We start from the raw sequence: 11,181 nt of genomic DNA, 5'->3' as shown, positions 1-11,181 counted from the left end.
TACTTTAAATTAATATATTATTATTCATAATAGCAAATATGAATAATAAGACTTATTTATTTATTTAATTTTTTTTTTTTTTTTTTTTGAGAACGATGAATAATAAGATTCATTAAATTAATAAAAGTGTGTCCCTGTTTAAAAAAAAAAAAGAAAAAAAGAAAAGAAAGAGTGACGCATTGTATAACTTTTGAAATTAATTAATGTAGAGGTAGTGTAATAATATCTTTTTTCGTTGAGAAAAAAAATTACTTGCATGCAATATCTGTTGGCGTGGTTGGCTTGGTCGTGAATGAGCTGATTAATAAAATGGAAGAATTTCAATTGAGAGTTGTTTAGAATTTCCATTCCGAATCCACAAATTCATCATCATGCAATTGAGAGTTGTCTAGAATTTCCATTCAGAATCCACATAATTCATCATCAGCTGATTAAAATCGAGAGATCAAATTCCAATCCAATGGCGTCGATGTTATCGCAGACGCAGAGGTACGCCGCCGGAGGTCTGTTCGGGCTGGCCCTCCACCAGGCTCAGATCCACCAGACCCGCCCATTCCCCTCCTCCTCCGCCGCCGATCGCATCGGCATCGGCATCGGCATCGGCATCGGCATCGGCAGCAGCGACTCTGTCCCCGAGGAACCCCAGCTTTGGGTCCACGAGTCTTCCGGCCTTCTCCGCCCTGTATTCAGGTCATTACATTCCTATATACTTGTTACCTACCTTGTTTGGTTTCTGAGAAAATATCCGACAAACTGAAACTTGGAATCTTAGGCGCTTGTTTGTTTCGTAACACTTACTAATTTATTTATTTTAATTTTTTACAAATTTTTTCTAAAATTCCTTTGGTGTCTATTCAACCACACACTGCTCATTACCACACCGTTACCATCGACCTTCTTTGGCAACCATCTTTGGATTACCTTGCCACCAGCTCTTGTCGAAAACCACCTTCTACCACCATCTTACGTTACCACCTCTGATCACCACCTTTGGTTGGAAACAGGGGAACGCCATGTGCTACTCTAGACTATGAATAATTACCCTAACTGTTTTGTTTGTACTCTAATACATCTATTTATCTTAGTATAGTTGACTCTGGAAATTATAAATGCATCAACTAAAATGTGAAATTCTTTTCTTGTAATCGAAACACTAAAAACAATAGTGATATTTTCAGTAATTGTTCATTTTATCAATTTTGTCACAAACAGGTTCTTGGAGATAGATAATAAGGCGTGGTCCAGGCTTGAGGAAACTGTTGGGTCTTCTCCTGCTAAGCATCATATTGGAGAGGTATGTTTTTTATTTATTTTTTCTCTTTTTAAATGACAATTTTAGTAAAAAATGAGGCATTGTCCTACGTCTTTCATAGTTTTCATGTTCAGTGGAGAACACATTCTTGGACAAAATCATCACTAACATCATATATACGTGCATTCATGGTGTGGGCACTGGGCAGCCTTGGTTGCTTATTTTAGCTTCCAGTATCTTTCATACCATTAGTATTGGAATGTTCACTTTTGAATTTCAAGAGTTCAAAGTTAGAAACAAAATGTTATTGTTTCACATTATTTTTGGCAAATTGTGGTGGGTTTCTTAATTTCTGATTTGTATTTTTTTTTTTTTTAAATGTGTGAAATTTTTTAAAAAACAATGCACATTGGGAGCGATACTCGCTCCTGATCAACCAACCAAATGCATGTTTATATGGGCATTCTTCAGTAACATGGCCTAACAAAAAGCTTCAACTTGTGATCATTGATTATCCAATGCAATGGTCACTTACTGTATCTATATCTATGCATGATGTCAAAGCTATGACTTCTAATTCAGTGATTATTACAGGTTTCTTGTTGAGTTTTGATTTATGTCATGCCATACAAAATCAGATTCGTACATGTTGGCCAGTTAGATGTGGTGTGATCTGATGGTGTGACATAGAACTGCCAAGTAAACAAGTTTTTCAACCTTTAGAAATGTCAAAGTGCAATATATAGTTTCAAAATGAAATATTTTGATATTGCATTCATTAATAGTAATGCCCATTCATGCTACTGTAACCACTATAATGTAAGTAACCAATTTCTTCTCTTTTTCAGTAGAGACTGAAATGATTACTTCCCCAGAGAAGCAGGGCTCAGAATACTTTACTTCCAATCTTTTTTTGTAGAAGACAATTATTGTCATTTTAATAACTGCAAATAAAATTTGATGTTCTTTTGCAGACACTTCCGCACCCATGCTGCTGTATTTTATTCATCCTACTTTTTTTTTTTTTTCTTTTTCTAAGCATTATTGTTCATCTTATCACAGTTCTTGAAATTACTCTCAGAAGAAAGCTGCAACACCTCAGAAATAATGGGTAAGGATACCTCCTCAGAAATGAAGTATAAGGATCCAAAAGAAATGAAGGAAAAGGAACTTGCCTTGTCGAAAGCTATTGATGTCATGGCACAAACCATGGAAACAATTCCTCCTGATTGTGAGTCTGAGATGGAAAAGCATTGTAAGTATGAAAATGATCATCAGCAGAAATGTTCTATTGACAGGCAATCAAAATCTGAAGTGCCAAAAATGGACCTTGGAACTCCAGAGGAGACCAATCATAATATGATTAGCATTGAAAAGGCAACTAATCAGTCTGACAGTCATATGGATGAAAAACCTTTAGAGGAGGTAATGATGCTTAGTTATCATAGGAAAGTGACAGTTCTGTATGAACTTCTTTCAGCTTGTCTGTCAGATATACCTGAAGGTAACAAATATTCTAAACAACGAAGAAAGGGCTATGATGCTCGACATCGCGTAGCTCTGCGGTTGCTGACAACCTGGTTTGACATCGAGTGGAATAAAATGGTTCGTTACCCATGTACTCAATATTATTAATTAGATGCCAATTATATTCTAGAGATGCATTTTTTATTGTTTTTCTCTAATATGCTATTGTAGCATGACTAACAATACAACTTGGTGTAGATCCAATAATATGGCAGAATTCTTGTTACTGTCTAATATCTATGGGATATGATGGTTCTGTATTGAAAGATTCTGATTGTAAAATCATAATTTTGGAGAAGTCTAATTATAAATTTTACAAGACTGAAGGGGGAGATGAAACAGTTTGTTGCATTGCAAATCACTAACAAGCTATGCTCCCTTATATTTTTGATAGATAGGATCTTATAGGAGATCTAATGGAAAATTCTAGCTTGGTTGCACACCCTTGTGAACGAGAGGAAGGATTGAATTAGCTCTTCAACATGAAGCATGAAACATTGTGGACAACTTTTTGTACCACTGCAAGTTCTTATTCAACTTTATGATATTGATTCTGTTATGCACTCTATCGCAATATTGTACTTGGGAATGATGGAGAGACAGTGTAGAAGCATCTGCTTATGATCTTTTAGAAGGTTATAGCAAGTTAAGGCTATCAGAAAGCACTTCTATTAATTTTATTTTTTTTCATTTCTCCCATTTAACTTTATGACACTGTTAATATTTTATTTCCTTCCAAGTCACCCAACAGGAACTGAAACTGTATGGATTTTGTTACTTTCCCCCCCTTATTTCCTTTCTCATTAAAGGTTTCCACTCATCCTTGTTGGAAGCTTGATATATATTGTTGGGTCCATTTCCTAACATCTTAATCTTTTGGGGCAATTGATGTCTCAACAATTTTGAATGAGGAGAGTGATTGGTCCCCTAAACTCCAATAGGAATGTGTATAATATGAAGGTTGTGGTTTCGTTTCTCTTTTCTTTTTCCTTTTTTTGGGTAGGGAGTGGGGAAGGCAGGCTGAGATTAAGACTTGTACTAATAACTTCCCAGATTGTCTCACTATATATCACTGAGACTACATCAAGTTGGTGCATAGACTGCATTAGGAATTGAAATGGGTGGACCCAGCCAAAATGCTTGCAAGCGTTTGTGAAATCAAACTTCTTTCTTCTTCCTTCTTCTTTTTTTTTTTATTTATTTATTTTTTATTTATTTTTTATTTTTATTAAAAAAAAAAAAAAAGAGCGAAATCTCTTACTCTAGAAATTTTATTTTTTCAAACTTTAGATTTTTACCCTCGCCAAAGAGAAAATTTCTGTTTGTAGGAAGCCATGGAGATTATGATTGCTTGCTCGGCAATGGCTTTAGCAAAAGGGGAACAATCAAAAGAAGGAGATACCCAATCACCAGACAGCTCTTGGGACAAGTGGAAACGTGGAGGTATAATAGGTGCAGCTGCATTAACTGGAGGAACCTTAATGGCAATTACTGGCGGTATGACATCGTTAGCTTAGGCTTTTGAACATTTGAAATGCCATTGGCCAACAAGCTTCTAATGACATGAGTGTTTTTTTCCTTTGAATTCATATTTTATTGGCAATAGGGTTAGCTGCTCCAGCTATTGCCGCGGGTTTAGGTGCCTTAGCACCTACATTGGGCACCCTCGTCCCTGTGATAGGAGCAAGCGGGTTCGCTGCAGCTGCAACTGCTGCAGGAACTGTTGCCGGTTCGGTTGCAGTGGCTGCATCATTTGGAGGTGAATTACATAACTGCGAATATTGTTTTGATTTTCTAGAATCCCTCATAGAAAGAGTATATTTTTGTTGGTTTGGAAAAATGCTTAAAAATCTCAAATAATTGTGGTGGTATTCACCTATACAACATTTGAATGAAATACCAAACAATCTGAAAGCTTGACGGAGATCTTGAATCTGGGTTTGTATGCCTTGTGTATGACTTCTATTTTACTTTTAATTAAAATATCACACTTTATTAATTAATGAAATGTGGAAAAGGGTGTCTGCTTGTGTAGCATTTGCTTCTGTCCTAAATTTAAATTAATTTATGGAGTGTGTGCTTACTGGGGGATATGTTTTCATGCCTTATGATCTTCAATACAACATTAGCTTTGTGCTGACATTTGATCAAACCAGCTGCTGGAGCTGGACTTACTGGGTGTAAAATGGCTAGGAGAACTGGAAGCGTTGATGAATTTGAGTTCAAAGCTATTGGGGAAAATCACAACCAAGGCGTGAGTTTTTTAGCTTCCATTTTCCAAGTTAGAGGTCTTACAAATCTTCTAAATTTTCCTATGATTCACTACCTGAATTTATTTACTTCGTAGTCTATGTGAGTATCCAGATGGGTAAAGAAATGTAATTTTTTGTTTTCCTTTTTTCCATTTCTCATACAAGAATGTTTCTCTTTGAATAAATGCCGATTCAACATTCTGCTCTCATTAAAAGTTCTCTTGTCAGCGGCTCGCAGTTGAGATCTTGGTATCGGGACTTGTTTTTGAGGAGGAAGATTTTATCAAGCCCTGGGAAGGACAACATGATAACTTGGAAAGGTAAACCACTGATTTTCCACGTTCGTTAACGTTGGAAACTCTTGGTAATCTATTGTTGTACATATCTCAGTCCTGCTAGATGTAGTTTGGCTCTGTTACTTTGAGAAATTAACAATGGTAACCCGAATGTAACCTTTTTCTGGCATTTTCTTCATTCTTTTCTTTTAGTTGCCTATGCTTGGTTAATTTGAATCTTCTCTAATTTTTATTAGTGGTTTGTGCTTGTCATGAATGGTTACATAATCTGAGTAATTGTTATTTTATTCGAGTAATGTTTCTTAAGCAGCCTCTTAAAACCCCACCACATATAGAGGATTGTCCTGGATTTCAAAGGAGCTACTTTCAAAGCTACGGCATGGTTTAATATGGGCTGGGTGCCCATGGTCTAGTTGGTTAAGTGCGGGCAGGAGTAGTGTTTAGCTGAAGGCTGCAAGCCATTTTCTTGCTTGGAGATTGTTGTATCATGTATAATCTAGAATTGCTTGGTTTCATGAAGTTGTAGATTTTATATTTCCCTTTTGTCTGGTTTTGGTTTTCATGCTGTTAGTTTTCTCACTGCAAATAGAACTTGTATGGTATGGAGCCTAGAAAGACAGCTACTGCTTTCATATTTCTTATTTTTAATGAAAAGAATGAGAGTTAGCTCCTCTAAATATTTATATTAAACCAATTAAAACTGTTACATTAAAATAAATACCCTCGACACTCCCACTGAAGTTGGTGCGTATATATCATATGTACCAAGCTTGTTACAAATATATCTCAATTGAGAACCACACAAAGGTTTGGCAAACAAATAGGCTGACTGACCTACTGACTTGACGTGACTTGTACGAATTACGTTCTGTGATAGCTTCTCTCTGATAAAATGACAATCAACCTCAATGTGTTTTGTTCTTTCATGAAAGGCTGGATTAGAGGCAATGTTAATTTCTTGTTGGTTATTATCACATAATAAATTCATAGGATGATGATGCTTGGACCCAAGTTCTTTTAACATATGTTTCAACCAAACCAACTCACAAGTAGCATATGCCATAGCTCTGTGCTCGGACTTGGCACTTGATCAAGCAACCACTGTTTTTTTTCTTACCCTCAACACTTAAAAAACTATGACATTTTGTTAGGTATGCACTGCAGTGGGAGTCTGAGAATCTGATTGCTGCAAGCACTGCAATTCAGGACTGGCTTACATCAAGTAATTTATCTCATAGCCGCAGTGATTTGAAAGTAGCTTCCACTGTGACAGCAATAGCGAACAATATTGACATTGCTGCTACTTGCTTGCTGCAGAAGTTGCTGTGGAGTTAATGAAGGGAGGTGCCATGATGACTGTATTAAGTACTCTTATGACAGCATTGGCATGGCCAGCAGCATTACTTACTGCTTCTGATTTTATTGACAGCAAATGGGCAATTGCAGTGAACAGGTTTGTCTTGTCACTTGAAAGTAGGATCATGGTCATTAGAATCTTACAATTCACAATTAGATTCATATGATTCGATACGAATTTCAACCAAAATGATTCGATTTGTGCTGTTGAATCTTAAATTGAGTGATTCTTACGATTTAATTGTGTTTCACTATGATTCTTTGCAATTCGCTACGACTCACTGCGATTTATTACGATTCGATTTGCAATTTGACATCAATGAGTAGGAATAAGAGCGAAAGGGAAGAGGCGAAGAAACTGTCCTCTATGCTCTAGTGTAATTTCATACATTCTGCGCTCATGTGGCTGTATTAAAAAAGAAGGTTATATCTAGAATGTGCATTCAATATAAAATGTTTTTGTAGAAAGTATGAATGCTAGCTGAAAGGCTGAAACATTTTGGTACTTTCAAGATTGCTCAAAATGACATTTTGAAGGTCATCGCTTGTCAGTTATACAAATCCAATTCATTATTAAAGATTGAGAAAGGATTCACTGTATCTGATTTGTGGGAGATTATGTTGGATCTCACCTCAAAATGTGTACTGTATAGGAAGGGTTATGTTTTTCCCTTTCTCCTACCCCAACTCTTACTATCCTTTAGGAAGCTTCTTATAATTTTTTGGCATTTTGATAGATCTGATAAGGCGGGAATGCTGCTTGCTGAAGTGTTGCTGAAAGAATTGCAAGGACACAGGTAGACAAGGCTTTTCAAAATTAAGATCTTTTTTGCTCCATTACCTTAAATGTTTGAGTTGTACAGTATATCCAATTCTATTATTGGCTGCTCACAAAATTTTCAGGCCTGTGACACTTATAGGTTTTTCACTCGGAGCACGAGTGATTTTTAAGTGCCTCCAGTTCTTGGCTGAGGCTGAACATAATGGTAATGGGTACCAGTCACAAAGCATTATTCTTTCATCAGTTGTTTGGCTTGCTTGAATGATCCTGGTATACTTCTGCTGAATTTGACAGCTGAACTTGTTGAAAGAGTTGTTCTTTTTGGGGCGCCTATTTCAATTAAAGATGAGAACTGGGAAGCAGCTAGACAGGTAATTGGTGTTTTATTTATTTTTTCTTTTGTTATCTCCTTGGCTGTTTTTCATGCCAATAATCCCAAACCTCTGTTATGTTTAGAAGTTACTTCATGCTGTTTTGCAGGTAGTGGCTGGAAGATTTGTGAATGTTTATTCTACAAATGATTGGATGCTAGGAGTTGCTTTTCGTGCTAGGTATGCAACATATACAAGCACACTAGATGAGTATCTTAGAAGCTGTTTAAAAATGTCAGACTTACGCAGTCCATATACATATTGGATAACAACCATGTGTTGAACTGATTTGATAATTTTGTTACCAGTTTACTTTGGTTAATTTTATTTGCACACCACAAATATTCTTAGTTCACATCATTTGCTATTCAGATATTAACTTCCAAACAAAAACTATTGTTTGAACGAAAAACCTTTTTCGAACAATTAGTTTTTGTTCGGTAGCTGCTATCTGAACAATTAATTTTTGTTCGGAAGTTGATATTTGAACCCAAAAAAAAAGAAAAAGAAAAAGAAAAAGAAAAAGAAAAAGTCAAGTGTGGTGAGGTGTGCAAATAGAAGCTCCCATTTACCTTGGGCTACATTGAGCAGCTAGAAAATGGCATTTTGTGATGGATTTAAGCTAAACCTCAGGCTACTCCAACAACCTAAGCACACTCGTGTAATGTATATGCCTATTATTGCCTGATATATAGTTATATCATATATAGTCATTTATAACTAAAACATACACTTGAAGGAAAGCTCTTGCAGCATTTGTAACAGAAGAAATACGACTTCTTTTCAATATGATGAAAACCTTATTTTATTTTCTGGGCAATATGGTCACATTTGACCTTTCCTCTTGCTCCTTTCCTTTTTCTCAACTTTCTATGTGTGCATGTGCATGAAAACTAGGGTCTCTGTTTTATTCAGTTGGGAACTCTTTGAAATACTCAAGTGTGTTTATATGTGTACATATTTATATAAGAACTCTTTTTTCATTGTTTATTTTGTTCTTTCCATATTGTTCATTTTTTTCTCCTTTTTTGGGCATACACAATTACCGATGTTGCTTCTTTCAAAACAATCATAAAATAGCAACTGTTGTACATAATTAAAAACTTGTGTAACAATCAACTATGTTCATTCATTGGAAACGACAAGCATATTCTCCATGGATTAGCTAAGAACAAATGAATGAAGAAGAAACGAACTGGAGAAGATGGGATAATGCAAGCAGTGGGGGTCCTGCGTTGGCATGTGTGTGGGTTTGGATGTACACATAATGAAAAATATATTTCAGTCTCAATCTGTGGTGTTCTGCCACATGGGTATTGACACTCAAAATGGTTTACATTTGAACAGCCTACTTTCTCAAGGATTAGCTGGAATTCAACCAATTGATGCTCCTGGAATTGAGAATGTAGGTATCAAAATTTGTTACCAGGAATTGTTTCTGTTCTCCATTTTTTTTTTTTTTTGAAATATATTTTGCTTTGGTTTTCACAGGTTGATGTAACAGAAGTCATTGAAGGCCACTCTTCTTATCTGTGGGTTACGCAGCAGATCCTTGACCAACTTGAACTCGATGACTATAATCCTGTTTCTTGTAGCATTCTCATCAAACATTAGAATGGGACTTGTTAACTAGTTCAGCTCAATTCTTCCTTTTCTCATTCTCCGAGTGAGAGCACTTTTTCATTTTCAAATTCCTCAGCAACAGAAGCATAGATATGGTAGCAAGAGAACTTGTACCTGGTCATGCATATCTTATGTAAATTATGCCATTTTTGCTCTCTTATGATCCTTAAATCTTGAAGAATTTCCCAACCCTCCTTATATTTCTATTCCAGGAATTCAGGAATAAACAAAGACCCTTGGCGGTATATTCACTGAATATTTGAGGATTCTATTCCCAAAGAATGAAGAAGTTTTTGCTCATTTCAAGAATTTGGAAGAGGATGCATATACTTTTATATTTTGATTTTCATATTCTTCACTAGAGTCAGCTCTGCAAATAAATGTGTCCGCGAAGGCTTGATGATGTATGTTTCCAGTAAACTAAGCTTCCGAATGTGCTATTTTGATATTGTTTTTCATTTCAAGAATTAACCTCTAACTTATAGCCAATGTTTCTTGTCTGGTAAATGTTTTTATCAAATACTTTTAGGTGCCCACAAGTTAGGCCTTCGTGACACAACAAAGCTGCTATCTTGTCCTAGTGAAGATTTTTGCTTACTATCGAGAAACAAATTATTTATTTGTCTATTTGTGAGGCGTTTGAAATTTTGGATAGAGTTCAAGAACAAAGGGAAGGTAAATCGTAGTTAATGTTTTTGGTTTCTGTTTTTTTTATTTTTGTTTTCAAATTTTTTTTTTGAAATTAGAAATAAAAACTTGTTAAGTATTTTGTTTGCATTTTCAAAAAAATAAAAAAAAATGCGAACCCTGAAAAGAAGTTGCAAAGATAGTGGTTGCAAAGGAGACTGCGAAGTGATGATTACGGTGGTGAGGGGTCACTTGGTGGTGTGGTGTTAGGGGGTGGTGCTTGGAGGTGATGGTGGCGGCAATGGTGGTGGTTGTAATTGTTGGAAAATAATGATTTTTTGACAACTTTAATTCCAAATTAAAGTGGGACTCAACTGTCGGTTGAGGTGGGTCTTAGGGATTTTGTATTATCTCAAGTGAGAAGATTATAATATAAAAATAACGAGCCGAAATCATTGAGTTGTGAATGAGAATTGCCTCATAAAGTGGGCATTAATAAAGTTGGGCTTAAATTTGGATTTAGTTTTAGTTTGGACTGAACCTAGGCTTGTGCATATGTTGGGTTTGGTTTTGGACTTAGACTTGGACTTAATCTTGAGCTTGGGCTAAGCTATGTTGTATTGAATGTTTGAGAATTGGGTTTGGATTGGGTTGTAACCCAACATTAGTATCCATTTTATGACCCATCTAGTTGGTTTATTCAACCACCATTATATACATATTTATTTGTATATTTTAAGCATATGGGAGGTTTAAACTTTTGTAACTCTTATCTTTCGATGATGGAGTTGATGACCATATTAGTGGCCATAGGTTCTCAATTTTTATAACTCTAGCCCTAATGGCTAGAGTTGATGGCCTTTATTAATGGCATTTGATGGCCCTATTGATGTATAGCCTTCATAGGTAGGGATTCCGCTACTTATATAAATAGAGGCCTTTCCCTCCAACTTAATAGGATAATTTTGAAGAGATTTTTGATGAAAAATGGAGATAGTGTTTTGAGCTAAAAAGTTGGAGATGTTTTTTTCCCCACCAAAGAATATTTTTTCTATCTTCTTTTGCTAGCCCCTTCTTTGGTTGTTGTTAAAGAGAG

The 11,181-nt window shown here is 35.7% G+C and overlaps 1 protein-coding gene across 3 annotated transcripts; it reads left to right on the top strand.

Moving 5' to 3' along the window:
• Positions 1-213: 213 nt before the first annotated feature.
• On the top strand, positions 214-9,947 carry LOC114299418 (transmembrane and coiled-coil domain-containing protein STS1). 3 transcript variants are annotated; one of them, XR_003642304.2, is made up of 16 exons: positions 214-690; positions 1,213-1,294; positions 2,315-2,857; positions 4,108-4,276; positions 4,386-4,538; positions 4,936-5,033; positions 5,260-5,351; positions 6,479-6,549; positions 6,645-6,780; positions 7,421-7,480; positions 7,587-7,669; positions 7,759-7,835; positions 7,945-8,015; positions 9,183-9,240; positions 9,327-9,591; positions 9,671-9,947. XR_003642304.2 is itself a non-coding variant. In XM_028244149.2 (16 exons), exons 1-16 carry the CDS (start codon positions 461-463, stop codon positions 9,447-9,449), a joined length of 1,821 nt encoding a protein of 606 aa, XP_028099950.2. In that variant the 5' UTR covers positions 217-460; the 3' UTR covers positions 9,450-9,947. The 3 variants fall into 3 exon arrangements, 2 of the variants coding, with proteins under 2 accessions (XP_028099949.2, XP_028099950.2); XM_028244149.2 differs by having other exon boundaries at positions 217-690; positions 2,315-2,507; positions 2,733-2,857; positions 9,327-9,947; XM_028244148.2 differs by having other exon boundaries at positions 9,327-9,947.
• Positions 9,948-11,181: the final 1,234 nt, after the last annotated feature.

Source organism: Camellia sinensis, chromosome 4 (genome assembly GCF_055761805.1).
Source record: "Camellia sinensis isolate YWXY chromosome 4, ASM5576180v1, whole genome shotgun sequence".
NCBI classification, from domain to species: domain Eukaryota; kingdom Viridiplantae; phylum Streptophyta; class Magnoliopsida; order Ericales; family Theaceae; genus Camellia; species Camellia sinensis.
Note: the sequence above shows the minus strand (reverse complement) of the source record. Positions and strands in the feature narration are given on the sequence as shown.

What these genes read in the sequence shown, in the direction of transcription:
- LOC114299418 (XM_028244148.2), top strand. Translation starts at nt 461, where the DNA reads ATGGCGTCGATGTTATCGCAGACGCAGAGGTACGCCGCCGGAGGTCTG. An exon ending in CTAAGCATCATATTGGAGAG is followed by an intron (nt 1,295 to 2,314) that starts GTATGTTTTTTA and finishes ATCTTATCACAG; the next exon opens with TTCTTGAAATTACTCTCAGA. An exon ending in TCAGGACTGGCTTACATCAA is followed by an intron (nt 6,550 to 6,644) that starts GTAATTTATCTC and finishes TGCTTGCTGCAG; the next exon opens with AAGTTGCTGTGGAGTTAATG.